Source organism: Coniosporium apollinis, assembly GCF_000281105.1.
Source record: "Coniosporium apollinis CBS 100218 chromosome Unknown supercont1.2, whole genome shotgun sequence".
Lineage (NCBI taxonomy): Eukaryota > Fungi > Ascomycota > Dothideomycetes > Coniosporium > Coniosporium apollinis.
This window is the reverse complement of record NW_006913264.1, coordinates 263261-290493: the sequence shown is the minus strand read 5'-3', so window position 1 is coordinate 290493 and position 27233 is coordinate 263261. Positions and strand designations below refer to the sequence as shown.

Sequence of the window (27233 nt, the reverse complement as noted above, 5' to 3'; positions counted from 1 at the left end):
GAAGACAACCCTCCCAAGAGCCGCATTAATATACCACTCCTGAAAGATTTGGCTGCGACGCACAATCACGCATTCCGGCCGATGCACAAAGTGAGAAGCTGCGCAAAACCCTTTCAATAGCCTGACTTTCCATCACCAGATCCAAACCAGCCTTGCTGACCAGGCGGTCCACCATATCCCTGGTAGTCCTGCTGTTCGTACAGTTGTTCAGCAGCAGGTGGCTGTTCCTGCCCAAACTGCTGTCCTTGAGGTGGCAATGGCTCTTGTGCGTACTCGTGCGGCCGCTCATATCCCTGCTGGTAGGCTGAAGGGTAGGTATACATGTCTTGATCAGAGATGCCGCCAACGCCGCCGCTCATGCCTGGAGAGAAACCACCTCCTTGCTGCTGGTACGGCTGCTGTTGGCTGTAGCTCGTATCGTACGCCTGGGGATAGCCGCCACTGCTATGAGGCGGGTCATACGAGCCCTGCTGCGAATAAGGGTCGCTCTGAAAATTTGACGCCTGCCCGTCATCGACATCGCGCTTGCCTGCACCAGGGAGGTTGAACGGCAGAGCACCTCCTGCGATCTTGCCTAGCAGGTCGAACGGTGAACCAGAGGGTTTAGACTGGCTGGTACTACTGTGCCCTCCTGTGTGAGCGCCATGAGCACTCTGTCCATGACTTCCATGCCCGTGTCCAGCATCCGGCCCTCCGCCGCGATGATTCTTACCTGCCCGAACGCTTTCGGAGCCCAGGATGTTATTCAGATCGTACCGTCTGTCCGCTCCCGAGTGCACCCAGCGCTCGATGATGGCGAACATGTTCCTGTGAACTTCGCAGCTGGGATCCCGGATCGCGGGATGATGGAACACGCACGCCACGTCGTTGAGCACCTGGTCTACAGGAACGTCCGGATGGTCCCATGCATAGATAATGCGGGGCGCGACGTATTGGAGAATAGCAGCTGCGACCTGGCCGGCGGGCTCGTTAAGAATGTTGGAAAAGTGGTCTTTGGACAGCAAGGAGTGTGTTGGGTCGGTGCAGTAAGGGTCTGTCCACGGCTCGTACTGATGCTTGCCGCTCGCTTCGATTATGGAGGAGGAGCCTTGCTTTAGTTGCTGCGAGGCTGCGTTGATGATTGGCTGGATGAAGGGGGCCAGCAGCGATAGTATGAAGATGGTAAGGCGCTCCGTGATCTTTTCGATCAGCGACTCTAAGCCGGGTATCTTAGACACCACGTTGGAGATGGCGCGTACGACTTTGTCACGGAATTCCAGGATGGGATAGATCTTTGCCACGGTGGCTTGCGGGTCGAAGTTTGGGCTCATGCCCGGTATTCCAGGGCCAGGAGGTCCGCCGACCGAGCCAGGAGGTGCCGTAAATGAAGGCGCAACGCCTGACGCGCGTGTGCTGCTGTAGTTGTCATCGCCGAAACCTCGCGTCCTCGTCCCGGGAGTGGACGCCGCTTGGGCATCAGACGCAGCTTGCAGCCTCATTGCCTCCTGACACAGGCCTCCAGTGCCTGGGATTTTGGAGAGTAGATCGACAAGACCGGATGCGCCGTTGGAGCCGCCACTGGACCTATGTGATTGCGCTGATGCATCACCTAGTGCAGTGTTCACCTCGTCAATTTCTGACTGAGTGAAGTGATCCGTTGCCTCTCCTAAGACTGAATGCAGAAAATCGACTCCACCAAACGTTCCAGTAACGAGTGGAAATACATGCTTTCCTCGCAAGTTGATCTGGGTTGATACTCCAGTGTGCGGAAAAACATTCGTGAATCCGAGCTCTCGGAGCGCGAGCTCGGTGTAGTTGGTATGCGCTCCGAAATCTTCCAGGCAGTGGAGACCTTGACCTAAGCAGCGCAAGGCTTCGCACAAGTCTTCTTCTCTGCCACGGTTGTTGCCGTGCGTATAGAGTCTCCCGAAGTGGATAGCGCGCGCAAAGCTGTATTTGATGTAGCCTACACTCGTTGCCCAACCACCGTACTCGTTGGCGATGTAGTTCTTCATACCTGCAGACATGTTAGCATCTAGGTTAAAGGTTATGAGTAAGCCTGGGAGATGGAAGCCTACCTGAACTCGGGTCCACCGCGAGCTCTTCCCGTTGCACAGGTGGCCGAAGCCTTGGATCATACTTTCGTGCGTCGATGTTATCTGCGTAGTCTTTGGGGTTGTCGATATGCTCCTCAGGCCTGTATACGCCAAGACGTTCATCCGTGACTTCGAACTCGCCGGTCGCATAACCGAATGACATGAATGCTAGAACCCAGACGAGAATCCGAATGGTGCCGGCCTGAACACCTTTCAGGGTACCAACATCGATGGCCTGGGAATAGTCACGCAGCCAGTTACCGAAGTAGACACGCTTGATCATCGTAGAAGTCCACTTGTGGCCGCGCAGGCAGGCAACAGTCTTGAGCATATCCTCGATATCTCCATGACGCCAGTTATGACCTTCGACCTTGGATATAGATGCGATATTGCCGGCGCCAAAAGCAGCCGCAGGAGGAGGTAGCAGGACGAGGAGAGCGATGCAAAGCAAGACAAGATACTTGTAGGAAGGCATCTTGATTGTAGACCTCTAATTGGCCTTGAATTTCGAGATCGGAATTCTCAGCTAGAGCACATTGTCGCGAATTTATACTTGAACTTAATTACGCTTACCAGTAGCCTAAAAGTCATCAGCTGGTCAGCGATGGAGACCAGCAGGGAGCTGGGGCTGATCGTGGCTTGGCTCCGTATTGGCGTGTTTCGGTGTGGCGGTGCATCCCAGGCACGAACATCAGTTCCAATGAGCTGAGCACCATGTTGACGAGTGTGATAATCCAGCCTGCATGAACGCGCGTCACGTCGTAGCTGACGTTCCTTTCTCTAAAACATACGGGGAGCTCGGGCTCAGCTCTGATAAGCAACGGTACTGAGTGTCATTGCTGTTCAATTGGGCAGCTGAACGACTGATGCGGGTTCATTGATGTGCATTGAACACATACTCGTGTGAGTGATAAGCTGTGTCATAACACATGCTTCAAATATTCTGTGTTTAGTTACGTATGTATGTTCCTGGACTATAAAGTGTCTAACCTCCTTTTTTACTTCTTCGAGATCCAGGCTTCTTCGACCCTATGTTTCCATCTACCATAGGTTTAGTACTAGATACCTCCGAGGCCTTTTCAGTACCGTCCTTGCTCTTTATTACGTTCGTTTCTTGACCTTCCTTTGCTTTCTTCTCTCTCGCTCGTGCTGCAGCCCCCTCTTTCTCCAAAGCCTCAATCGTATTTTCAGTAGCCTCCCACAAACTCTTCTGGACGTTCTCGTCCTCAATCTCGCTCCTCGCCAATCTGACCTCCCTGCACTCCTTGATGAACCACCCCCCTGCGCCCCTACCAAACCTCGCTTCCATAGCTGCATACAAAAAACTCTGTGCACCCTCCTCAGGGCTCTTCAGCACCAGCCACCAAAGCGGCCACGATACTAGATAGATCGCCAGACCCCAAAGACTGCCGAAGGTGAGGTAGCGCCGCATACCCGGCGTCCGTGTCCAGCCGGGGTCTACAACCAGCACGCGTGCGTTCATGGGTTGCTTGTCCGGTCGAGAGTAGGAATTGAGGTGTTTCTGGAAGGCGGAAGCGAAGGTCATAAGAGCAAGCTTGGAGGTGGCGTAGGCAGATGCAGGAGTGAACGCCAGGGCAGTGGAGTGTGGCGACTGTCGTGAGCTCTTAGGTTTGGACTTGCCGCTGGCTTTGTCGTCCTTGCTGAGGTCTGGAAGGATACCGCCCATGTAGGAGCTGCAGGTGCCGAAGATGATACGGACGTCGCGGTCGGGCGGCTGCGCTCGCAGGGCGGGGCTCAAGATGCTGAGAAGGTGGAAATTGGCCATGTAGTTCAGGCCCCAGTTCGACTCGAGCCCGTCCTCTGTAGTCGTAGCTCTGCCACCGCGAGGAGTGAGAGTGTTGGCGCAAAGGATGATCATATCTAGCCGGCGCGGTGGCGCGTTGTCTACCCATTTCGTGGCGAAGAGCCGTATGCTGTGTAGTGAGTTGAGATCGACGTGTTCGGCAGTGATGAGCTCGTTGTTCGTTTGAGTGCGGAGGTCCATAACGTAGTCGGCGAGGAAAGGGTCAGTCAGCGGATGCTGGGTCAGCAGCACCAGCTGTGCTCCTCTCTCTGCAAGACCTCGTGCGATTGCAGCGCCAATGCCTGACGTCCCTCCCTGGAGAAGCAATCAGCATATGTGCTGTAGGCTGACTTGGACTGCGCACCGTCATCATGACCACCTTCGAATGCATCAAGCGCTCTGAGCTGTTCGTTGCTCCGCCTAGATAGCGCTTCAAGAGGTAGACCAGGAACAGCCATGGCAACGTCTTCAAAATTGTCCATATGTAAGGAATGGTACCCAGGCCTTCGAAAAGGCCTTGAGCTGCGATATATACAGGCATTGCCGCTGCCTTGGCTTGTTTACACGGCCAGCGATAGAAACTGATTTCCGCAGTGACAAGCCGTTGGCAGTTTGAACGTTATCACCCACCAGATTATCTCTCGGATCTAAGCGGTGCCGTTGCCAAGCTTGCGTCATTCTCGGCCTGACCCTGAATGTCTGAATGCCTGAGAATTGCGGATCTCCCGGAGTGGGAATTCTGTCTTCAACTTCTTCTCCCTCACGGCTCCGTCAGCCTGACGGTTCAATCGGTTGCTGATACTACTCGATCAAACACCCGCAAGCCGAGATGGCCGAGAGCGACGACGAGACGTACATCGTACCGCTCAAGGACCAGCGCATATTCGGCGCAGGCATCAAGCGCAAACGCGTCCAGTTCGTCCCCTCGTCTACTCCATCCGCCACCAGTCTCCCGAATACTAGCATAAATACCACCTCTCTGGGAGATACCTACATGTCCATAGTGCTTTCCAAGAGCCCAACACCAGCCGCGGATACACCTCCACCCGAGCCCGCCGACCCGCCCACCGGCCCGGCTATCACGAAGACCTGCGACATCTGCAAGCTCCCGATCGGCAGCGACAGCAAGACTGTTCCACACGAAGCCAGCATCGCGCATCAGCTATGTTTAGAACACTCGCACCCTCCGTCTGCAATAGACCGCACCCGGAAGGGCCTGTCGTATCTGCAGGCTTACGGTTGGGATCCCGATAGCAGAGTTGGCCTGGGCGCGTCAGGAGATGGAATTTTGGCCCCGATCAAAGCGAAAGAGAAGCGGGACACAGTGGGCCTAGGTGTCGAGACACTTTCAACCAAGGAAAAGAAGGCGTTCGTGGCCAAGGACAAGGTGAGGAAGCTACATGCGGGCGAAGTGCGCAAGAGGGAAGAGGAGAGCAGGCGGAAGGGCCAGAAGTTGCAACAGATGTTTTACATGGATGACAACGTGCAGAAGTATCTCGGAGAACTGGGATGAGCATGTTATGGAACCATGTCGGCAAGTCTTTAAAGCGTACAGCCGTTGGACCGACATCTACGAGCGTCGAGGCCGCAATGACCCAGTTCGTTGCGTTTACAATGGCCTCACCGACCTCGAACCCATGTCAGGAGCCATAACTATTTGGTAGATGTGTAAGAGCTCGTCCATGAAGCGCCGAGACGGTTCCTGGTGGACACCACAAGACTCATGGAAGCACATGGATGCCGCTCTACATCACGGCATCAAGTCTATATTCCTCGACGGAGGACCAGGGAGTGTTTGTACGGATCTATCTGCCAATGTTGCACAGCCATAGTCAATGCATACCAGTAACTTTCAGGCCCAACCATTACGCAATATGTCTTATCTTACGATGTCGTCGCTGAGTTCACTCCGTATCGGTGTAATTGGCTATCTAAAAACATGCGCCCCTAATTAGCTGGTCGTGTAGGGTATGGCGCGGTTGGCCACATTTACTGATTTCAAGCCTCTTGAGTGGTGGAGATGGCCCCTGCCATGCAGCAATGCATCATGCAGACTACCCTGTACCTCGTCCCGCCCATCAGTCCATGCGAAGTTCATGATAAAGCTCTATTTGTACCCCTCAAATTTGCGATTGCCTTTGCGAAGTCTTCGAAATGAATCACTCAGCTCAGACCCTTTGTTGATAGTATCTGTTCACGGTGGCGCCTTTAACGCTGGTATTGCTCTACAGCAATGACAGAAATATTTGGTCCTGTTATTGTCGGGTACAGCCTCGCGCTCTGCGTCGTTGCGGCTTTTATAGTCAACACTTTTCTTGCATATAACAGACTCAAGCATATCAAGGGCCCGTGGTTGGCGAGCCTGTCGAGGCTATGGTTGGTCAAAAGCACCATACGACGAAGTATCTACTCAGATCTAGCTGATATTTGTAAAAAATACGGTACAGCTCCTCCGCTGATAATAGAGCTGGTGTCTGGCACTGACATGTATGCCCCAGGCCCTCTTGCTCGCATCGCGCCCAATGACCTCGTTACAAACGACCCTGAAATCATAAGGCGTATGGGGGCCGCCCGTTCGCCCTATTCAAAGTCTCAGTGGTACGCCGCAACGGCAATTTCCCATCAGATAGACCATATCTTCTCCGAGACCAATGAGCGTCGGCACACAGAGCGTCGTGCCATGATGGTAGCAGGTGTAAGATGACCCATCAGGATCTGAGTTTATACAAGTGTCTGAGACGCGTTACCCGCCTAGTACTCCGGCAGAGACCTCCCCTATCTTGAGGAGTGCGTTGACAACCGCCTGGGCGACTTCTTCAAGCTGATCGAAGACAAATACACCTCTGCGGGCTCCACTCTTCGGCCGGTGGACTTCGCGCAGAAAGCGCAGTACTTTGGTATCGACGTGATTACCGATATCGCTTGCGGAGAACCGTTTGGGTTTCTACCTCATGATGCAGATGTGCATGGCTATATTGCCACTCAACTAGAGCTAATACCGATATTCGAATGGTTCGCTACGCTTCCGATACTCAGCAGAATCGTGAGGATTCCTTTTATCAGTAAAGCTGTGATGCCTACGCCCCAGGATAAGACTGGTGTAGGACGACTGATGGGGTAAGACGTACGCTTCGCTCTCGATGGTCATTGTGCACTGACATTGCTTTTAGAGTGGCAAAGCGGACAGTTTCCAAAAGATTCGGCCCAGAAAAGATTACCGCAAAGGACATGATAGGTTCCTGGATTCAGCATGGGCTACCACAAGAACAAGTCGAGATTGAATCTGTTTTGCAAGTGTGAGCCTCAAACATCTCCGTCTCTGAATTCACAAATCTCCACAAAGTATCGCCTAGGGAGCGGTCGAGATATTGACACCTAGGTAGTATAGCGGGGGCAGACTCCACCGTCACCGCTCTCCGAGCCATAACAATGTTCATCATCACACATCCAGCCGTATACAGTACTCTCCAGGCCGAACTCGATCAGGCGTCCATCTCCGAGTCAATCATCCGCGAGAGTGAACTGAAGGCACTCCCATATCTTCAGGCCTGCATCAAAGAAGGTCTAAGGGTGCACCCGCCAGTGACAGCCCTGGCGACCAAGACCGTGACAAACGGTGGGGACACCTTGCGCGGTCAGTTCATTCCCGGCGGGACGAATATCGTCTACGCTGCCTGGGATTTCTACAAGGACCCAGAGGTATTTGGCGAGGATGCACCGATTTTCCGTCCGGAACGGTGGTTAGAGGCCACGAGCGACCGCCTGTCCCGCATGCAGCAAACGCTGGATCTGATTTTTGGGTATGGAAGGTATGGGTGTCTGGGGAAGCCTGTGGCGCTGCTTGAGATCAACAAGTTCATTGCAGAGGTGTGTGCTCTCCTGACTGGTGTATATCATGAACGTTAAGGCTAAGGGCGTGGCAGATCTTCCGCCGGTATGATATTGTTCTCACCGATCCTCTTAATCCGTGGAAGAGTTATAACAGGAATGGCTTCTTCTTTCAGTCTGAGATGTGGGTTCGCATGTCAGAGCGCGAGCGCAAAGCACAGCACTAAAATAACGAACATCTATGTACCGTACGATATCTGCTCTGGAAAGAAGTAGTTATACAAAAGCCAACATACGATATTGGGGATGTGTTGGCCGTTGGTGGAAAACCCCATCCGTGCTGTGGTGCTCAAAGCTCCTCCCCGCATTTTCGGTTCAAGCGGCTCTTTGAAGAACCTCAACCCTGCTGACAGTGCCTCGGTGATACCATTGCTTACACCTTATCTGGCGCCGCAAAAGCTCTAATGGAGCCTCTGTGCTCCTTCCTGTACATTGCCCACCGTATCTACCACTATCTCCAACCATAGCATCGAGTACGAGACATCCCCCAATTTGTACAATGGCCGCACCCTCGAAGCGACCCGTCCGCATTGCAGGTAAGAACAAAGATAATTCGCATTGAGCAATACTATCCGACTGACGGTGATAAACGCAGGATGCTCGGGCTCAACCACCGACCGTCGCGATGCTATGCGTATCCTCGCCGCCAACCACGCAAACGACCCAATCGACGTGATCATAGGAGACTGGATGAGCGAGGCCAACATGACATCCAGGGCAGCCATGAAGCTCGACAAGCAAGCCTCCAGCTTCATTCCGCAAGGTTCAGCAGCCCCTGGCGACGCGTACGAACCGACCTTCCTCGAGGCTCTCGAACCCGCATTGTTGGATATTGCGAAGCATGGCATCAAGGTAGCTGTCAACGCCGGCGCGTCTGATACGGCGCTGTTGCACGAGGTGGTTACGCAGATGGTAAAGAGCAAGCGATTGGATCTGAAAGTTGCATACGTCAGCGGTGATGAGGTCTTTCCTGCTGTGCAGAAAGCACTGAAAGAGAAGAAGTCCAAGTTCGAGAACATCTGCACAGGCCAGGTCCTAGAAGACTGGGACTTCGAGCCAATCTACGCGCAGGCCTACCTTGGTGGCCTCGGTATCGCAGCCGCCTTCGGGAAAGGAGCGGATATTGTAGTATGCGGCCGCGTCTCAGACGCTTCGCCGGTGATTGCGGCAGCTTACTGGTGGCACAATTGGCAGCGCTCCGACCTCGTCCAGCTTGCTAATGCTTTCGTCGCTGGCCATCTGATTGAGTGTTCCAACTATGTCTGCGGAGGTAACTACACTGGGTTCAAGGAGCTCGAGTCCAAGGGCTGGGACGACATCGGGTATCCCATTGCCGAGATTGCTACAAATGGCCAAGTGATCATCACGAAGAACAAAGGCTCCGGAGGTGAAGTTTCCGTCAATACTTGCTCGAGCCAGCTGCTGTACGAGATTCAAGGACCCTGGTATTACAACTCTGACGTGACTGCCATCCTGGACGAGCTGTGGTTCGAGCAGCTGTCTACCGACCGAGTTGCGCTGCGAGGCGTCAAAGCTGACCTGCCTCCTCCCACCACCAAAGTCGGGATCACTGCCAAGGGAGGCTACCAGGCAGAGATGCATTGGTTCCTTTGCGGCCTGGATATTCATGCGAAGGCGCGGATGATGGAAGCACAGATACGCAAGATGATGCGGCCGTACATGGACCGCTACACCAAGCTGGCCTTTACCAAGAACGGCTCCGTGCCTGATAACCCTACTAATCAGAACGGGGCTACTGTGGACTTCAGGGTATTTGTGCAGGCGCGAGAGGCGGAAGACATCATGCCGCAGAAGTTCTTCAGGCCTTGCATCGATCCAATCATGGAGGGCTATCCGGGCGCGACTCCTCACCTGGACTGGAGACAGGGGCTGCCGAAGCCTATCTACGAGTACTATGTGACGCTGTTACCCCAGTCTGATGTCCAGCACAAGGTTCATCTCTGGTCTGGTGAAACCTTCGAGATACCCCCACCGCCGAAGACGAAGGCGTGGCCTAAGCAGCAGCCGAGCCAGGCAGTGACCGAGGGTGCGGTGGATCTAGCGAATTTTGGGAGAACCGTCAAGGGCCCGCTGGGCTGGATCGTACACGCGAGAAGCGGTGATAAGGGGAGTGATTGTAATGTTGGCTTTTGGGTGAGGCATCCGGACGAGTGGGCGTGGTTGAGGTCACTGCTCTCCGTGGAGAAGATGAAGTATTTGCTAGCGGATGAGTATGTTGGAAAGCCAATTGTGAGTATCACCTCCAGGATGGTCCGGATGAAACGCAGTGTAAAGGCAAAGGTAGCTGATGATTGGTATTCTCATGTTATAGGACCGATTTGAGTTGCCCAACATGCGTGCTGTCCATTTCCTCCTGCATGACCACCTTGATCGAGGCGTTAGCTGTTCGAGTTCATATGATTTCTTGGGAAAGAACGTAGCGGAGTTTCTACGGGCGAGGCATGTTGATTTGCCAGTGAGGTTTCTTGACCGGGGGAAGCTTTGATAGAGCCCTTATTTGTACCTAGGTAGTTTTGATCGGTTCTTTGTTCATCTTGATCGCCTCATCAAATGCTCCAAGTCACCCACCAGCATTATGAACTTCCTCAGAGTTACTCACCATTTTCGTCAACCTCCTTGATGACCTTGTAACCATACATCGGAACTTCGGTCAGGAACTCTGGGTCCTCGGGCGAATGTGTAAGGATCACGTGACATACGCGCCGCCGCGGCGTGAAGCTGCGCACGTTTCCGTCACTCAATCCTCGACAAACGGTCACTCAAGCGCAGATCCGCTTCACTCTTTTTCACCCGCGTCTTCATTCAACATTCTGCTAGCCGGTTGCATTCGCTGTAGAAGGACTCGTTCTTCATCGTCCATCTCCTATCTCCTTCATTGTGCCCTCCATGCTTGCGTTCATTTCCTGTCACTATGGCTGAACTACTAGAGTCGCTCTTCAACCACGTCGCACTACCGTCGCGGCTCCCAGGCAAACAAGACACTAGAATTGAGCAGATCGAGCAGGCGTTGACCGATCGCATTTCGGAGGCGAGTCGAGCGCTGGGACACCTCACGAACGAGAAATTCAGAGACCAATGGAGCTGCCTTCGCCGCTCGCTCCAAGCCTGCAAAACTGTCAACGCGGGCGGCAAAGTGAGCAAGACCTCACTTCTGACTGAACTGCGAGGCCTTGAACGTAACGATTTTCTCATCGTACATGTCACGGAACAGAATGCGGGTCTGCTCGTCAGACGGGACACTGGGTGAGTGTTACACGCTGCCTTACGTATGTCTCATATAGCTGACTTCTTCACTCTACTTCAAGTGCCCAGGGTGAGATTGTCGTGTTCGAGGCGTTCGAAGCGTCTCCACTATCGGACAGTGTTCTTGCCTCAGAGACCGCCTTGCAATGGGACTTTCCAGGATGTGCAGTCGCCGTTCCTCTCTCGGAGTTTATGGACTCCTCCTTCCAGGACAGTCTTGCTACCTTCTTGGAGCAAGCGAGTACGGAATCGATCAAACGCTTTGCAGCCCGCACCAACAAGGCTGGGTCCTCCATCTTCGAAAGTCGCGGCACTGCCGATCCGTCTCTCATTACGCAAATGCTGATAACCTTGCTCGAGGTCAATGGCTACCCGTTGTCCCCCACCCTACTGCGGAAACGCGTCCGGGATGATGTTTGCTGGACGGATGGAGCCGAGAAGCCATGGCGGAGATGCCCCTTCTGGCTGGTGCTACGCGTTGGCATCCAGAGGCATCTTTGTACACAGCTTGGTGAAGTGGGGCGAGTGCTCTACAAGTTCCTGATCTGCCTTGTGCTTGCACATCTACTGGATGACGCCTTGGGTCATCTTACTCCCGAATCGCTGACCTTTCTCAAGTCTAAGCTTTGTCGCCGCCTTGTCAAACTCGAAGTCGACAAGGACAGGGCTTCACCGTCTAGCCGCACTGTTTACGATCACATGTTCACGATTCTCAGGCCTGTCTTCAGCAAAACAGTACAAAACGCAACAGAGCGTATTGGAGCATTATGGAGTGATTGCAAGAAGGCTATGCGGAGGCCGATTCTTCCTATTCCATACCGTGCAGACCAACGTGATCTGTATTTGACACTTCCCAACAGTGGGAGCTACCTACAACAGATTCTGACAACCCCTTTGTATGGCCCCAGCGGCCCCGCACGCGTCTTTCAGTCACCGAACACTCTTAGAGGGTTTGCCCACCGCTATTTTGCACTTTCCGAGCTGGAAGAGGACTTGGAGCGTAGCCGTACAGCCATTGAAGGGGTGGAGACTTCCAGCCATGATCAGTGCATCCGCCTTGCCAGGCAAATAGACACGTACCTCAACACTGTTGCGGACGCCTACGATACAAATCCGGAGCAAAAGAGCGTTATGCTGCTGACGGTTATGGAGCTTTGGGTGATGATGGATGAATGCGCCGTAAAGAGCTTTAAGTTGTTGGAAAGCTACAACCCAGGCTTTCCGCCCGAGATCTTGGATGTCCTGCAGTTGTCGCAGCTTCAGGATCTGATACGGTTACAGAAGATACAAATGCATCTCCAGGAGCGGCGTAAGAAGTGCCAACATACTCGGTGCACGATCTTCGATGACCCGATCAAGGGGTGCTTCGCGGAACGGTTCTTTGATGAGTCAGACAAGCTTCAGCGACTTCAGCAACGCATTGAGACTGCGGCTGAACTCGCCCGCTCCGTGAAGGAGCAAGAATGGCAGCAGTTGAGTGCACAGTATGAGAGACTGGCCAAAGCAATCGCAGAGAGCTCTTGCATGTTCACCATGGACGAATATTTACCTTCACGCAACGTTCACGATGATAAGCAGTGCACAAAATGCTTTCTCCAGCGCAAAGCGTGGCGTATGAGAATCAAGGTCCATGAGCATCCCCTTCCATCTAACCCCGTTCATGCAAAAGCGGCGGTGCTCGAGATCGGATGTCCCAACTCTTTTGCGGCTTACCGGGATTCAACATGGAGGCTCCTAAGTACGCTGGCGCGCCCAAAGGTGATGGAGTCTTTTGAACCGCGGGTGTTGCTTCGCCAGTATTCCGAGCTCGAACCATTCCTGAACAACACAGTCTGTAACGTTTCCCTGGCCTCAACAACGAAATCCTTCCTGGGGTCGCACTACGCAAGTGTTCGTTTCCCTGTCGGGTTGGACAACGTATGTCTTCCAAACGGACTGAAACTTGGTTACTTCGATTCAGTTGCTAAGGTATGGCCTGCGAGACAAGCGCACAAGCCGACCTTTGCGCACCATTGCCAGGGAACACTACCAGCAAGCTCACTGTTCTCATCCCTCCAATTCTCACCAGACTTCGCGGTAGATGCGAATGGACCATCCTCCTACGAGATCGTTGCAAGTCAAAGCAAGTGTCCTTTGGGCCTGAATGTTCATGAGTTCATGGCCTACCAAGCACTCTTCTCCGGGAAGCATCGACGATGGCCCGCAATCCTTATTGAACTCGGCTCATCGAATCTCAACTTCAGTACAGAAGCGACAGCTGTGCTTATGTCCCAATTAGCACTGCAAGCTGGTCCAGCAGATCAAGCCGATCCTCTCCGCGCTGTGCACAAAGTACTCCGGGACGCAGCGTTTTGTAGGAGACTTGTCGATCAACTTGGTCAACGCCTAGATGGCATATCTTCCAACTGGCGTGAGACGCATTGCATGGAGATGCTAGTTTCTTTGATCCTCAGACTTGCTTCTCTTGCGACCGAATCTGCGATTCTAGATGCGGCTGTAGGGCTTGTCGAGAAGGCTCGCGCAGTTACCTTACAGTGGATCGGCCTGTTAAGAGCGGAGATCCATACGGCTACAGATGCCGAAACATCCAGGAGATGCTCAAAGTATGCCTTCTGGGCCGCCTTGCTCTGTAGAAGGACGTTCACTCTGCACACCCAGAATAACCAGAACCTACCGCCCACGGCTCTTTCCCACTTCATCGAATGCTCCATCACTCTGCAGGACAATCTCGTTGACAACCCTACATCATTACCACGTAGTTTGAGGAATGCCCTCATTCGCGACCTGAAGGTGGTCCATCGAATGCGCTTCGTCCTTCGCCGATCTGTGGAAGCCAGCCCAGACAGCCTAATGGCTGCCATAAAGAGAGTTTGGCCAGAGCCCGAAGGAAGTCCACCAAGATCTTCCGATGAGTTGGAGTTTCTTCCGAACGAATGGTGGATACAGACACGAGTTGGCGCTACCCAGCAAATTGCCCAGCAAACCATACATTACCATTTGCTTGAAGGACATTTGTTTGTAGATGGAAGGCCCTTGGGCAAACTGCCAGCAGAGTACAGGAAATCGATGGTCTTACACGAGCTTTTTGGAGACCAAACCTTGTTGACATTCCCCTCCGCACTTCCAGGCATGACCTACGTGCTAGCCATATGCATGTACGGGCATCAAATTCACGTGGGGTTCCGCGACGGCGAACTTATTGTGAGGGCTCTCGCAAATGGCACTGTTTTAGAGCTCATTCCGCGCGAGGTGTTTATTGGACCATCTAGTTTCGACTTGCCGGCATCACTTGTAGATGACTGTGTACATTGGCTCGACCTCAGAACAGGGATCATGGAGATCCGGAAGAAGCCTCACATATGGACTTACAAAGGCAGCAATTGGCTTGTCAACGTTCATACTCGTGAGGGATTCCGTCGTACTGTCTCCTTGGTGGACCCGCAAAGTCCGGCATTTCAACGCATCGCACGTCTCTTCGATCGGTTTGAGTACCGTAAATATTTGACTGTGTTCCAGCCCGCAACACGACGTCTAACCGTTGAGCTACGCCGACTGGAGCTCACTTTCACTGTCAACAGAAAAAATCTTCTCGAATCCTCACAGCTTCGCTCAGAGATTGATCCCAATCAAGATGCGGGAACGTGGTATGGACTCGACAGCAAGCTCGTCCTTCGAGACACAACCAACCCGGGTCTGCGTAGCATCATCGTACCTTTCGGCTCCATTCGGTACAAACGAAGAGGAATTCATGTCGCTGTGGAGGTCATGAATGGTGGCAGCTACGGCAGGTTCACAATTAACGATGTCCTTGGACGGCTTGACTGTCCCGCTGAGCCCAGACTCTTGTACCTGAAGGCCCAGTTCCATGCCTACACGTCGTTCATCCTACCAGATCCTCTGACAGGCCGTACGGGAACCGAAGAGAGTTTGCATTGTCTGAAGTCAGGGTACTGCCAGCCGTGGACACCACTCAAGTTTGGTCCATACCAGAGCCTGATCTGGATGGCCAAGCTCACTCCCAAGAGGATGTATTATCCCCGGGATATGACAGTCATGCAGCAAGTGACTTGGGATGAGCAATTGACAACCACGATTCAGCATGATAAGTTCAGGCCGATAGTCGAAGAGATATGCAGGAAATCAGCGCAGTTGTCGATCTTCGCTGCTCAGAAAGTTGATGAACTTTCCTCCCTTGAGCGCCCAGGTGATACGCACCTGTTGGAGCGAGCCTACTTGCGGCGTAGTCTTTACGAGCGGCCAAACTCGGAACTGCATCACAGCCGACAAACTGGCCCGGAGTTGCCATACGATGCGCGAGATCGGTGCTGGACCAGTCAAGGGCGCCTCAATGTCTTTGAGAGCACGAGTCTGATCCGCAATTGGTCCTCTGAAATGCCTGCCGTCCCCGACCTTGCCGGAATCCTTGAGACCTGGCCAACCATCGGAGGCTATGATCGCAGCTTCGATAAAGTCTTACTGAGTGATCGTCTCTCTTTGCAACTTGATCTCGAATGGGGGTCCTTAGTGAAGCTCTGCTATGCTGCTGAGCCTAAGGATAAGTTCAAACTCATGTTTTTGTTCGCTGCTATTTCCTTCTGCCTTGACATTGACATGGATCTTGTCCGGACATTGCTGGCTTTCGCAGTCTTGGAGGATCTCAAAAAGCTGACGCCTCCAACGTGGCCCTCTTATATCCAATTTCGACGGAATCAGATCCCGCACATCAGCTATCTTCTTCAGCTAATGAAGGGCTGTTGCGTTCCGTATCCTGGTGATGAGAGGGACACTTTCGAGTTTAGCTTAAGCGCAAAGCAACGGAGGAAGTTCGAGGCGGCCGAACTGACGCATGAACGGCAGGTGGAGAATGACTGCAAAGCGATTGCGCAATTTCTCTTGGAACAGTGGCCCTGTCCAGAGCCAACACTGGAGGGGTTTTCTGGAGCAGTACTGGTCGACCTCGCCCAGGCCATGCAGCTTATTCGTCCGGAGTGGGAGCGCTTGTACCACAACATGGAGCTTTCAAGGCACATCCAAGACGTACAGCTTGTCTTGTATCAACATCGGTCTGAGAAGAAGTTCGAGCCGCCCAAGATCAGTGTGGAGACCCAGGAGGTCTTTCCAACACGGTGCCGTGGAGGGGAGTTTCCACTACTCTCCCGAGATCTCTTACGCAAGACCGGACCTGATTCGCCTGGAGAAATGCCGACTCAATCCACTAGAAATGATAGTCCGCATCTTGATAAGAACCTTCACCAGGCCCTCACCGAGATCTCAAACGATCAACCGCCGCTTAGTTTGCCCGAGCCTGCACGAAAACTGCAGGTAAGGGCCGATCCGCCTGCCTGCCGTGAGTTCCAAGAGCTGGAAAGCATCATCAATGGGATAATGGATTCCCAGTCCACCGTGCGCCAACAGTACGGGCGAGATTTGATGCAGAGTCTAAACACGCTGAAAACACTGAGAAGCACAAAGGAACAGGCCGAGGCATCATTTCAACCTACCATGCTTGCTGCAGAGATTTTCAAAGTCCGACAAGCGCTCAATCAGCAATTTGGTCAGCTTTACACGGCATTCGAACGAGACGACGCCTGCACCCAGTGGCTGCAACAAGGCGGCTTGTGGCCGTGCATAACGCCAGTCACGCTGCTTGAGCAACTGCGATCAACCGCGGGCTGTGTATTCGGAGACCGCATGAAGGAAGCACTCGTCGCATACGCAACATCCATCACAGCACTGCAACGTCTTCTAAGACTGAAGGACGCTCATGAGAAGGGCAATGCACAGCGCTTGGCAGAGGAACGGAAGAACGTTGGCCATAGTAATTGGCAGCCGCGGAACCATCTAGACTGGCTTCTGCTCGAGATTGATGCTAACATCCTGATACGGCCAGAACAAGTCGATGTTGCGCTTGCAACTATCTCTCCGGCTTCTGAGTCAAACTCGGTCTTGCAGATGAACATGGGACAAGGTAAGCGATACCAACTGTTGCTCGGAATGCCTGCTATATTCTCCTAGAGACAAAGCTAATCCAAAATCATGCAGGTAAAACGTCTTGCATAATGCCGATGGTTGCTGCAGTCCTAGCAGATACGAAGCGGCTTCACCGAGTCGTCGTCCCTAAAGCCCTTCTGCTCCAGACAGCTCAATTGCTGCAAGCTCGGCTCGGAGGTCTACTCGGTCGCGAAGTAAGGCATGTTCCATTCTCGCGGAAGACACCCACCGACTCCGACACCATCAAGGAATTCTACAACATCCATCGCGAGATGCTCAAAGCTTCCGGTCTCATGATAGCCCTTCCGGAACATATCTTGTCGTTCATGTTGAGCGGATTGCAGAGACTTTCCGATGGCCGTATCTCAGAAGCAAACCAGACAATGAAAGTCTATGCCTGGATGAGAAATACATGCCGGGACGTACTCGATGAGTGTGATGTCACACTCGCCGTGCGAACGCAGCTGATCTATCCGTCTGGCTCACAAATAACGGTAGACGGCCATCCCCATCGCTGGCAGATAGCCGAGGCCTTGCTCGAGCTGGTTGGGGGTCATCTGTGGAATCTGCAGACCGAATTCCCTCAGAGCATTGAAGTTGTCCGAAAGGATGGCGGCGGGTTCCCGGTCGTCTTCTTCCTCCGCACAGACGTTGAAGATGCCCTTGTCGTTCGATTAGTGAACGACATATGCAACGGACAAATATCAGTCATACCCACCAGGGAATGCACCAAGTCCGACCGTCTTGCCATCAAGCAGTTCATTTCAGGTGCGAAAGTCCGACAAGGGATTGCTGAGCGGATCAATCGCATGTTTCCCGACAAGCCTGCCGCGAAGCAGTCTTTATATCTACTCCGAGGCTTACTTGTCCACCGCATACTGCTGTTGACTCTTAAAAAGCGATGGAATGTACAGTACGGCTTACACCCAAACCGAGATCCTATTGCCGTCCCGTTTCACGCCAAGGGCGTCCCGTCCGAGCAAGCGGAATGGGGTCATCCCGACGTCGCAATTCTCTTCACATGCCTCGCCTTCTACTATGGCGGCCTGCTTGTTGCCCAGTTGCGGCAGAGCCTTGAGCACCTACTGAAGTCTGATGACCCATCGAATGAGTATGACCGATGGATCAATAGTGCCAAAGCTCTGCCAGGCGCTTTGCAAGATTGGAATGCCGTTAACGTTGATGATGAAGCTCAACTCATAGAGATATGGAAGCATGTGCGTTACGACGTAGTTGTTATTGACTACTTCTTAAACAACTTTGTTTTCCCGAAACACGCCAAACAGTTCCAGATGAAGCTGCAGGCATCAGGATGGGACATACCACTCCTCCCTCCAGCTGACAAGACACCATCGAGGCCGCAAACTTCAAAGGGCAGAGGCGGAGGCTCACAAGCCTTAACCACAGGCTTTAGCGGAACGAATGACAACAGAACGATGCTACCTTTGACCATTAGGCAGCAGGATCTTCCTCGACTCTCCCACACGAACGCAGAGGTATTGACGTATCTGCTGAAGAGCCAAAGCCGGCAATACGTACTCGTCGCAGATGGTGACGGAAGACGCTTGTCCGAGCTGGATTTACTCAAGGGAATCACCAAAATGGAGATCCGGATACTGATCGATGCCGGTGCCCAGATCCTTGAGATGGACAACTTAAGCCTCGTGAAGGCGTGGCTTGATGTTTGCTACGAAGCTCCAGCGGCCGTCTTCTTCGACAATGAGAACAAGGCTATCGTTCGTTATCGCCACGGCCTTCACGTTCCTCTACTAGCATCGCCATTTGCCGATAACTTGGACGGTTGTCTGGTCTACCTCGACGAGGCCCACACTCGAGGCACCGACTTGAAGCTGCCAATGAATGCCCGCGGCGCTTTGACGCTGGGCCTTGGTCAGACCAAAGACCACACTGTGCAAGGTTCGTCATCATGTCAAAGTATTTATCACTAGAAGCACTGACATTAAAACAGCTGCGATGAGACTACGTCAACTAGCAACTACGCAATCCGTGTGTTTCTTTGCGCCCCCCGAGGTTCATCAGAGCATCCTTGACCTCTGCAAGAAGAAATCCGGCGATCCGGTTGATTCCTACGACGTTATACGCTGGCTTCTGGAGCAGACATGCGACGGCATTGAACAACTTCAGCCTCTGTACTTTTCACAAGGCGCTGATTTCTGCCGCCGCACGGAAGCCACGTCTGAAAACCCTGACTCCCTTGTTGACAAGGACCAGCGGGACGCATATCTCAATGCCTTGCGACAAGTTGAGAAGCAAACCCTGGAGCAACTGTACAAGCCCAAGACACTGGCAAAGCCTACCAAACGCATCAATTCCTCCTCTCCAGGAATCGCAGCGTATATGAAGGAGCTCAACACTCGACGGAAGGCGTTTCAAGATGCTGGCGGCGCTGTCCACGGCTCAACACTTCAAGAAGTCGAACAAGAGCGGGAGGTTGCTCATGAGGTCGAGGCCGTTCGTGAGGTGCAGAAGCCAGTTCACTATTCGGCTTTGTCGTTCCCCGGCCTTCACAGGGACATCGCCGGTTTCGTACAGACCGGCAGGCTTGCCGCAGGGTTCGCAGGATATGAGCAAGCTTTTGTGACGTTGCGACGCACGGCTCTCGGTATCAAGAATGGGATCAATGGCGGGGCTACCGCTTCGAGGCTGTATGTGTCGTCGGAGTTCACGAAGACGATCAAGTTAACACAGCATCGCCCGAACGATAATTTCTTAGTAAGTCAAAAGACTCGTATTTATTTGCATCGCAGTCTTATCATTGTCACCGCCCGAGCACCCGCACGAGAAGTTTCCGAAAGACACAAGCTAATAATTTGTTGTAGCGCCCAGTCAACTGGATTCTGTGGAGCTCCGTGACCGAGACCGCCATCCTTGTCACCCCAGAAGAAGCCGAGCTCATCATTCCCCTCGTCTACCAAAACCAGAAGTCACCTACGCATCTCCTGACGTACTCGGCACCGGTCACGCGAAAGATGCTCCATTTCAACAGTCTCGACTACTACGCGATGCCGGGCCTGCCCGCTGACTGGCAGGCTCCCATGTGGTTGAAAGTCGAGCTAGGCATCTTTGCAGGACGTCTCTATTTCGAGTATGATGAGTATGACGAGCTACGAAAATTCCTTGGTCTTCACGACGCCGCTGCATTGCCTGGAGAAACTACAGCCGACGCAGCGGCACCAGCGGAGCTGGATGGGACGAATGAGCCGGTTGACGATGCAGTCGATGAGAAGGAGACAAATTCTGCAGCCGGTCAATTGCAAAGCTTTACGAATAAACCGCTCAGCTTCCTCCAAGAGTGGTTGGCAGTGCGACGGAAGGGACAGGAGTTTGTCCACACTCCAATGGGGTACGTGTGCCAGGGGAAGTCGCTGACAGAGAAGCATCCGTTCTTCTCGAGGGTTACGGATGATGGTCCCGCGAGATCGGCTGCTGTTGTTATGGCAAGAGATCAAGGGAAGGAAGTCACAGACACTTGTAGTGTTGATGAAGATGATTCTTTCCATGAGGATATGGACGGTGGCGACGCCGACTGTGATGAAGGAGAGGATGAGGATGTGATCTTTGATCAGGATGATCCGTACGACAACGGCGACCTTTACGATGAGGAGTAGCTGGGAGGATGAGATGCTGTGCTGAGCTACTTGCGAGCTTGTTACATTGGAAATTTGGAACCTCAACCCCTCTGGCGGAAGTCACGGTCATGTAAGATAACAAAAGCTTCAAGCTTGCTTCTACCTCCTGCTGTCAAAGGCTGTACTGCCTGATTCCGTGCTACTTGTGCCCTCTCCAGACGCAATTCGATCTGCCCTCTACCTATCCACGCTTTTGCGGTCTTGCTCTCAAGGCAACAACGAGCTCAATAACACGTCTTAGCGCAGCTTATCTCCTCTAGCTTACGCATTGGCTTCCCAGGTTAGCTTCGGATCCACTCATGCGCTGGTGGCGTGTTGCCATCCGTTCTAGACACATTTTCGTGCCAGTGTTGGAGTGTGTCTCAAAGTCCCGCTTTTGGTTTCAAGCAGGCGGCGCGTCAGCCAGCGGAGAGCCTTTATCGCGCATAGTGGGAGGCTTTAGTGAAATACAGAAGAGCCACCATCATAAGTCTTGGGATTATTCGTTTCTCATCCTTCCAACTCCACCGGCTTCACTGGCGGCTGTGGTCGCTTTGTTTCAGGAATTCCAGTCTCAGCCGCAGGCCAAGCTTGACCGCTGCCGATAGGCTTCCGCGTTGGCAGAGGCTCGGATGTACTCAGCTCGTACGGATGCCCGTAGTTGTAGCCGTATGAATCCACTGAGCCTGCTGCTGAATACGCCGGATTCATCTGCTGGTAGTTTCCTGAATATCCTGACTGGTAAGGCTGCGCGGAGTTTCTGTCACATGAGTTCGCCGGCGGGTATGGCAAATTCGACTGTTGCCACGTCTCCGCGTACATGCCCTGGTTCTGTGGTATCGGCGGACTATACGGTCCGTATCCAGCTGAAGTTGCATACTCGACCAACCCGCCGTGCCCGGTGGATGCCTGGGCAGCCACAGGCACAAACGCAGGGCTCACAGGAGAAAACGCTGACACCGTGCTCGCTGTCTCCTTCGACATGCTATCCGACATTCTGAACTTCTCCCGATCCTCGATTCTCGTCTTGTTCACCAACCTCTCCACAAGCAATGCATGCGCCTTCTTGAGCGTCCTCTTCACAAAGCTAACAGCAAAGATGTTACACCTCATCTCCACATCTTCCCTGATGTACAATCCCGTGCTCGGCGCTCCAACCCCCATCTCCACCGCCTCCTGCGGCTCCCCTGGCAAGTTCCCTCCCAGCGACCACTTGCCCTTGATGTCCAACCCCAGCGGCGCGTAGATGTGCGTCTGGAGCCCGTTCGGCAGGTCATGGAAGCACGCGTTGTAGGACACTTTGCCCGTGAGGGCGCCGCCGGGGAGGTAAGATATGCGGTCTGTGATCTGGTACCAGAGGCACTGGGTTTCCTCAGCGGGTACGCCGGAGGGAGGGCTGATGGGATGCCGCTCGATCGCGAGGGGGTTGAGGTCTATCATCTCGACGTGTGCGTGGAAAGTCTCGATGACGGTCGCGCGGGTTATGCCGGGGGGGAGGGGAGTGATTACTGTGTAGAGGGTCCGTTTAGACATTATGATACTGATAGTAATGCTCTGAATCTGGAGATGAAGGAGCGCTTTAGCTTGGGGATGGCGGAAAGTTGGGTGTAAGATTGTTACGGGCTTCCAGATATTGGAGTGGGCTCATAGTAAGCGCTCATGTTGGACAAACAGGCTCCTGGTATGTCAACGGAACCTGCAACTCGTTAAGCCGACAAGCAATATCAAGAGCCAATCATGGTGACCGGCGGAGGGACAGTTTGGGGGCCGCATAGGAGGATGACTTGAAGACCTGACTCGCTTGCTATATCAAGTGTAGGCTCTCTACAAGACGCAAACAAAGTACCATTTCTGTCTCACTTGACAACCTCCATAGTAGCGTAAGTGCGTAATGACGGGAGGATAGATGTCTCCAGATGACGTCGTCGTGCGAAGGAGACCTCGGATGTGGACAAAGCTCAAGCTCCTCCTTCAGGCGCCAGTAGGAATCAATTGCGCCGACTCCGATCAAGATTCTCTCCATCTCCGCATCTACTGAGATCAACTTACATATCAAGCACTTCTTTACCTCCCGTCAACTCGCAAGCAATTGCACAACCATCTTGTAGCAAAGCGACCTAACCACCAACTACCACCACCACCGCCACCACCACCATCACCATGACATCCTCAACATCCCTCCTCGACTCCAACCTCTCCGTCCTCGCCATTCCGGCCTACTACATCCTCTCCATGGTCCCTCACGCCTACGGCCTGACCGTCGCAAGCGGCGGCAACCCGTCCAAGTTCGACAACCGCAACCCGCGCAACCAGGGCTCCAAGTATGCCGAGACGCTCGACAAGCAGACCTACGCCAGATGGGAGCGCTGCGAGGCCGCGCACCAAAACTCGATGGAGAATATGCCGTTGTTCGCATCGGCCGTCATACTCGGCAACATGGCTGGCCTGAAGCGCGAGGGGCTTGATGGAATGAATGGGTTTGCGGGCGCGTTCTTGGCGATTAGGGCATTGTATGCGTTTGTTTATATCAACAATAACACGCAGGGAACGAGCTATATCAGGAGCGCGCTTTGGGGGACGGGGATGGCTATGTGTGTCAGGGTTATGGTCAAGGCGGCTAAGGCGATGAGTGGGACCACGCTTTTGTAAGCTGCTAATTCGCTGTGCTGTGAGAGTTTTCTTAGGCGCTGGTGATTCTTGGCCCGAAGATACGGAAGACGATATCGACCCCTCTCCTCAATTGCATTGTTTGTTGGCAGCCAATCGTCTTTCAGCAGGCTTACATGTCAATAGCTCTGTATCATAGAATATACATACAAACACAGAACATGGTCAGCCCCCTCGACCAAGAGAACCAAGGGAGCATGCAAACCCTAAGTGACGTGAACTCTGCCTCATAAAATGCAATCAGAACGAACGTCCGCCCGATTCAAAGTGCTAACCAAAAGGCATTTAGGATGCAGCTGGGAGCCAAACATGGGCTGTCCTCGAAACCACCAAGATGGGTAACCACCGCCCTGTGATAGTTAGCCAATCCTTTCCGTCAGCGGCAAGGGGAGGGATACTTATAAAAAAGTATGCGCCATCTCCACTCTCGGATCGGACGAAAGGTAGAGACGGCGAATGAGCACCAGAAGGCACCCGATGAACCAGAGCAACCACACTCCCTCTCAGTCCCTCATCCACTCATGATCACCACTCCGCTTCTCCCTCCGTTACCTCATCAACCACGTCCCAGGTCGCGCACAAAGCGTACATATCAGCATGTCATCCTCACCGAGCTTTGCAACCTGAAACTTAGACTCATCGCCCGCGTGACTCTCCGATCAGCTGCACAAGCTAACCGCCGGCAAGCATCCAAAGACAGACAAGCCTAAACTTTGACTCCCGAACGCTCTCGAGGTCCCGTCCTGGATGCTTGCGGTTCCGGCTGCTGACCTGAACGACTGGCGAAGAAAGCAATGGTACGTGCTAAGGAGGTGCGACAGTGGCTAGACATGGGACGTGTGTGCTGCCCTTAACATGCGTTTCCTACAACATGGTGGTGAAATGACTTTAAAGAGAAACGAGGAAATGACACTGAGCTTCAGAAGTGCTAAGACGCCCGTCTCCTGTGGGACAACTCACCACTAGCTCCAGCCGTCGAGGACCGTCATCCCTCTTGATCCACTTCCACGACCGACGCAAACACCCTCAATTGCGACCACAGAGCACACCTCGCAGACTTTTGCTTGTCCTCTCACCCTGCAAAGCAGCTAAGCTTCTCCCTGTACGTACAGGCATTCCTCTCAGAGACTAGTCTTATGTTTCCTCAGTAGCCATCCCGTCCTGTGACAGGCGAGTGACCACCAGGCATTCTGCTCACGAGGAGCGAAGCGGACAAAGTACATCCTCAAAAACCGCTTCCGTCTCCTGCAACAGGAGGACCATCTTCCACCGGCAGAAAGAAGCCAGGGAAACGTAGGTTTGTCGGCGCTCATCGATCGACCCATACGCGTAACCGTACGAGGAGATAATTAACGCGGCCGGTCGGGACATCAGCTGTACTAGTACAGGTAACATTGCCAGTTGGCGTATGCCGTGGCAAAGGCATCGTAAGCTTCGCGTGGCGGGACTGTGTTTGGGGTTCGAGATCTGGTAACATCCTTCTCGGACTGAGCCCTTAATGGTTGTAGGTAGGAGAGATGTGCGGGACGTCTTCGCCATGTTACGATGTCTGCTGTGCCACCGCTGCTGAGGCCGTACTTCACCGAGCCCAGTGGTGATGCTAATGAGAGTCTTCCGGCGCGCAGTCACTTCACCGAGGATAACCAACAGAGGCTAACCAAGAGTACTGTGGAGGTTGGGAACTTGGAACTGGAACGCGCCGACGTGTCATGGTGACTGAGTACTCTCTGACTCTGTTGTAGCTCGAAGACCTCGCTACATGTCGCACATAGGACATGATTCCGGCGAGTGGATCAACGAAGCAGAGTTTCGAAATCGGAGAGTAGTACAGCCTGTGTGGAGACTAAGCCTGCTCAAGAAGGCTACGTCGTGCTCAATCCGCATCCCTTCCAGTACAGCCGCAAGCCCAGCATGTCAATAATCTCGTGCACCGAAGTACGGTTGAAGCAAGAAGCAAGCCTTTCAAGTCCCCACCAACCGGGTGTCAGTGTGACCACAGCAGCATAAGACAAGCGTCGAAAGCACCAAAAGGCGTCATCAAGATCCCGAAGCCGTTCCTTAGAACAAGGTGGCCGACACCTCTCACCAGATCTCTCCACCAACCTTACCCTTGCAAAGCCTCACTCAGCTGTCCCATAAATTGACCGAAGTCGCGCCCAGCCAGGCAGTCGACGCGCGTCTTCCGCAGAAGATCTTACCCAATGAGACGCATGAGCAACCCAGTCAAGACGTCCTTGCCCGCTTTGACAGCCATCGCTCCGCTTCCAGCCATACAGCCTTCCACAGTTGCACAGGCCGTTAATCACAGGGTCGGCGACCATCTCTTGCAAGATCCGCGCGACTAAAACCGAAGAATCGCTTAGGGTTAAGTTCCGAAGCTCGTCCTCCCCACACCGGCCACGTACAGCAAAGCTGTCGAGGGCCTACTGCATGCACCGCGGACACCGACAGCAGCACCCATGTGAGACCGTGCTGTGAGGCTCGAGTGTGTGCCGAGACCTTGGATGCGGACCATGTGTAGGGCGTTATGAACATTCCTTTCCGTGAAGGTTGGAAGACGAGCAACGGTAGACTGTGGGGAGAGGGAGGTCGTGGGGTTATGTGTTGCTTATTCGAGCGAGAGAAGAGGTGAGAGGGAGAGGAAAAGTCGCGTCGCGTGTCCCGTGTTCGTCAACGTCTTCGGATGAGAGCGAGGCCGTGTTTCGTGGGTTCCAGGTCGGTCTGGTCGGGTGGCGAGTTTGTACACGTTGGAGGCGGACGCTGGCAGCGAGGTTGCTGGTTGAAGTAACAGAAAGACGGACTGGAGATTCTGAGAGGTTCGAGAGGTCGACGCGCTCAGACACGCTCAGACGCGCTAGCGAGCCAAGACACGTGCATTTCTTGGCAACATCTGGTATCAGATGCAGGCACAGAGACACCTTGCGCGACTGACTGCAAACCCGGTACGAGAGTCGTAGGATTGCACACAGAGTGACACGGAACAGGGAAAGCGGGAAACAAGAGGTCGACAGGCACCTCTAAGGAGCAGGGTGCAGCACGGACGTCACGAAATTGCTGCAAGAGAGGGATAGCTGCGAAGTGAGACTGCTTTTGATACTCTGATCCTGTATACACTTCATACAGTGCCTGATTTCCTGCCGCTCGCCCGCTTTCCGTTCTCTGTCTGGTGTAGTCCCGACCGAGGGACACCCTAAGGCTCCGGAGCAGCGCAGTACGGCCACCAAACGCATGCGCATCATCGTGGGCCCCGTGCCGTGTGACTTCCGCTCTTACAAAGCCGCCGTGTTGGGATCCAGCCTACTATCTCATCCACTCATCGCAGTGTCTTCCCCTTTTACGCGAGCTGCGTCCGCCGCGGAGATCCATAGGACGTTGTTGCACCTTGGTGGACATCTCGTTAGCTTAGGTTCCATTCCCACCCCTTACTCCTCAGTAGCAGTGTCGTCCTGCGGTAGGCTTTGTGTAAGGCTGTGGAATAGACACATACCGTATGAGCACCTGCCCTAGACTACCAGTGTTCTTGCCATCCACAAACTCCTCCGTGTTCGCCAGCTGGATGTTCATGTAGCTGTCGACACTGACCAGGCGGCCCTTGTATTCTGTCTGGCCCCATTTTAGGCGTACGAGAATGTCGGAGTCGACTCTGTTGCGCGACGAATGTCAGCGCTTGAACGGGACACCTGGAGAAGCCGATGCATATGGAGGAATCGACGAGGTCGTAATGAGGCTGGCGCCTAAACGGACGAGCGATGTTTTGGGGTGCCGGATAGCGGAGGAGGGTTCTTAACGCACAGAGACTGCAGCATAGGCCGCGGGTTGAGCGGGACGAACTGCGATATTACAGAGGTTAGTAACGTACTCATGCTGTAACCGATGTCAGACTCACACTCATGGCTATGATGTGATCCTCTGATC

General features: G+C 53.5%; 9 protein-coding genes across 9 annotated transcripts; 5 read left to right on the top strand and 4 right to left on the bottom strand.

Annotated features, from left to right (window-relative positions):
- Window positions 1-113: 113 nt before the first annotated feature.
- Window positions 114-2550, bottom strand: W97_00473 (uncharacterized protein; the record flags this gene model as incomplete). The annotated part of the gene is made up of 2 exons (XM_007778387.1): window positions 114-1996; window positions 2058-2550. The coding sequence occupies 2 exons, from the start codon at window positions 2548-2550 to the stop codon at window positions 114-116; spliced, it is 2376 nt and encodes a 791-aa protein (XP_007776577.1).
- A 510-nt stretch (window positions 2551-3060) lies between these two features.
- On the bottom strand, window positions 3061-4420 carry W97_00472 (uncharacterized protein; the record flags this gene model as incomplete). Its single annotated transcript, XM_007778386.1, has 2 exons — window positions 3061-4194; window positions 4244-4420. The coding sequence occupies 2 exons, from the start codon at window positions 4418-4420 to the stop codon at window positions 3061-3063; spliced, it is 1311 nt and encodes a 436-aa protein (XP_007776576.1).
- Window positions 4421-4708: 288 nt separating this feature from the next.
- W97_00471 (uncharacterized protein) lies at window positions 4709-5392 on the top strand (the record flags this gene model as incomplete). Its single annotated transcript, XM_007778385.1, has 1 exon — window positions 4709-5392. The coding sequence occupies one exon, from the start codon at window positions 4709-4711 to the stop codon at window positions 5390-5392; it is 684 nt and encodes a 227-aa protein (XP_007776575.1).
- A 720-nt stretch (window positions 5393-6112) lies between these two features.
- On the top strand, window positions 6113-7934 carry W97_00470 (uncharacterized protein; the record flags this gene model as incomplete). The annotated part of the gene is made up of 6 exons (XM_007778384.1): window positions 6113-6320; window positions 6378-6574; window positions 6635-6996; window positions 7050-7175; window positions 7263-7746; window positions 7803-7934. The coding sequence occupies 6 exons, from the start codon at window positions 6113-6115 to the stop codon at window positions 7932-7934; spliced, it is 1509 nt and encodes a 502-aa protein (XP_007776574.1).
- A 332-nt stretch (window positions 7935-8266) lies between these two features.
- On the top strand, window positions 8267-10273 carry W97_00469 (uncharacterized protein; the record flags this gene model as incomplete). The annotated part of the gene is made up of 3 exons (XM_007778383.1): window positions 8267-8303; window positions 8363-10017; window positions 10100-10273. The coding sequence occupies 3 exons, from the start codon at window positions 8267-8269 to the stop codon at window positions 10271-10273; spliced, it is 1866 nt and encodes a 621-aa protein (XP_007776573.1).
- A 426-nt stretch (window positions 10274-10699) lies between these two features.
- On the top strand, window positions 10700-20651 carry W97_00468 (uncharacterized protein; the record flags this gene model as incomplete). Its single annotated transcript, XM_007778382.1, has 5 exons — window positions 10700-11031; window positions 11094-16999; window positions 17074-18939; window positions 18992-19755; window positions 19863-20651. The coding sequence occupies 5 exons, from the start codon at window positions 10700-10702 to the stop codon at window positions 20649-20651; spliced, it is 9657 nt and encodes a 3218-aa protein (XP_007776572.1).
- Window positions 20652-21161: 510 nt separating this feature from the next.
- Window positions 21162-22184, bottom strand: W97_00467 (uncharacterized protein; the record flags this gene model as incomplete). The annotated part of the gene is made up of 1 exon (XM_007778381.1): window positions 21162-22184. One exon carries the CDS (start codon window positions 22182-22184, stop codon window positions 21162-21164), a length of 1023 nt encoding a protein of 340 aa, XP_007776571.1.
- Window positions 22185-22811: 627 nt separating this feature from the next.
- Window positions 22812-23300, top strand: W97_00466 (uncharacterized protein; the record flags this gene model as incomplete). The annotated part of the gene is made up of 1 exon (XM_007778380.1): window positions 22812-23300. One exon carries the CDS (start codon window positions 22812-22814, stop codon window positions 23298-23300), a length of 489 nt encoding a protein of 162 aa, XP_007776570.1.
- A 3323-nt stretch (window positions 23301-26623) lies between these two features.
- Window positions 26624-27210, bottom strand: W97_00465 (small nuclear ribonucleoprotein F; the record flags this gene model as incomplete). Its single annotated transcript, XM_007778379.1, has 4 exons — window positions 26624-26699; window positions 26806-26961; window positions 27111-27148; window positions 27205-27210. 4 exons carry the CDS (start codon window positions 27208-27210, stop codon window positions 26624-26626), a joined length of 276 nt encoding a protein of 91 aa, XP_007776569.1.
- Between the last annotated feature and the right edge of the window lie 23 nt (window positions 27211-27233).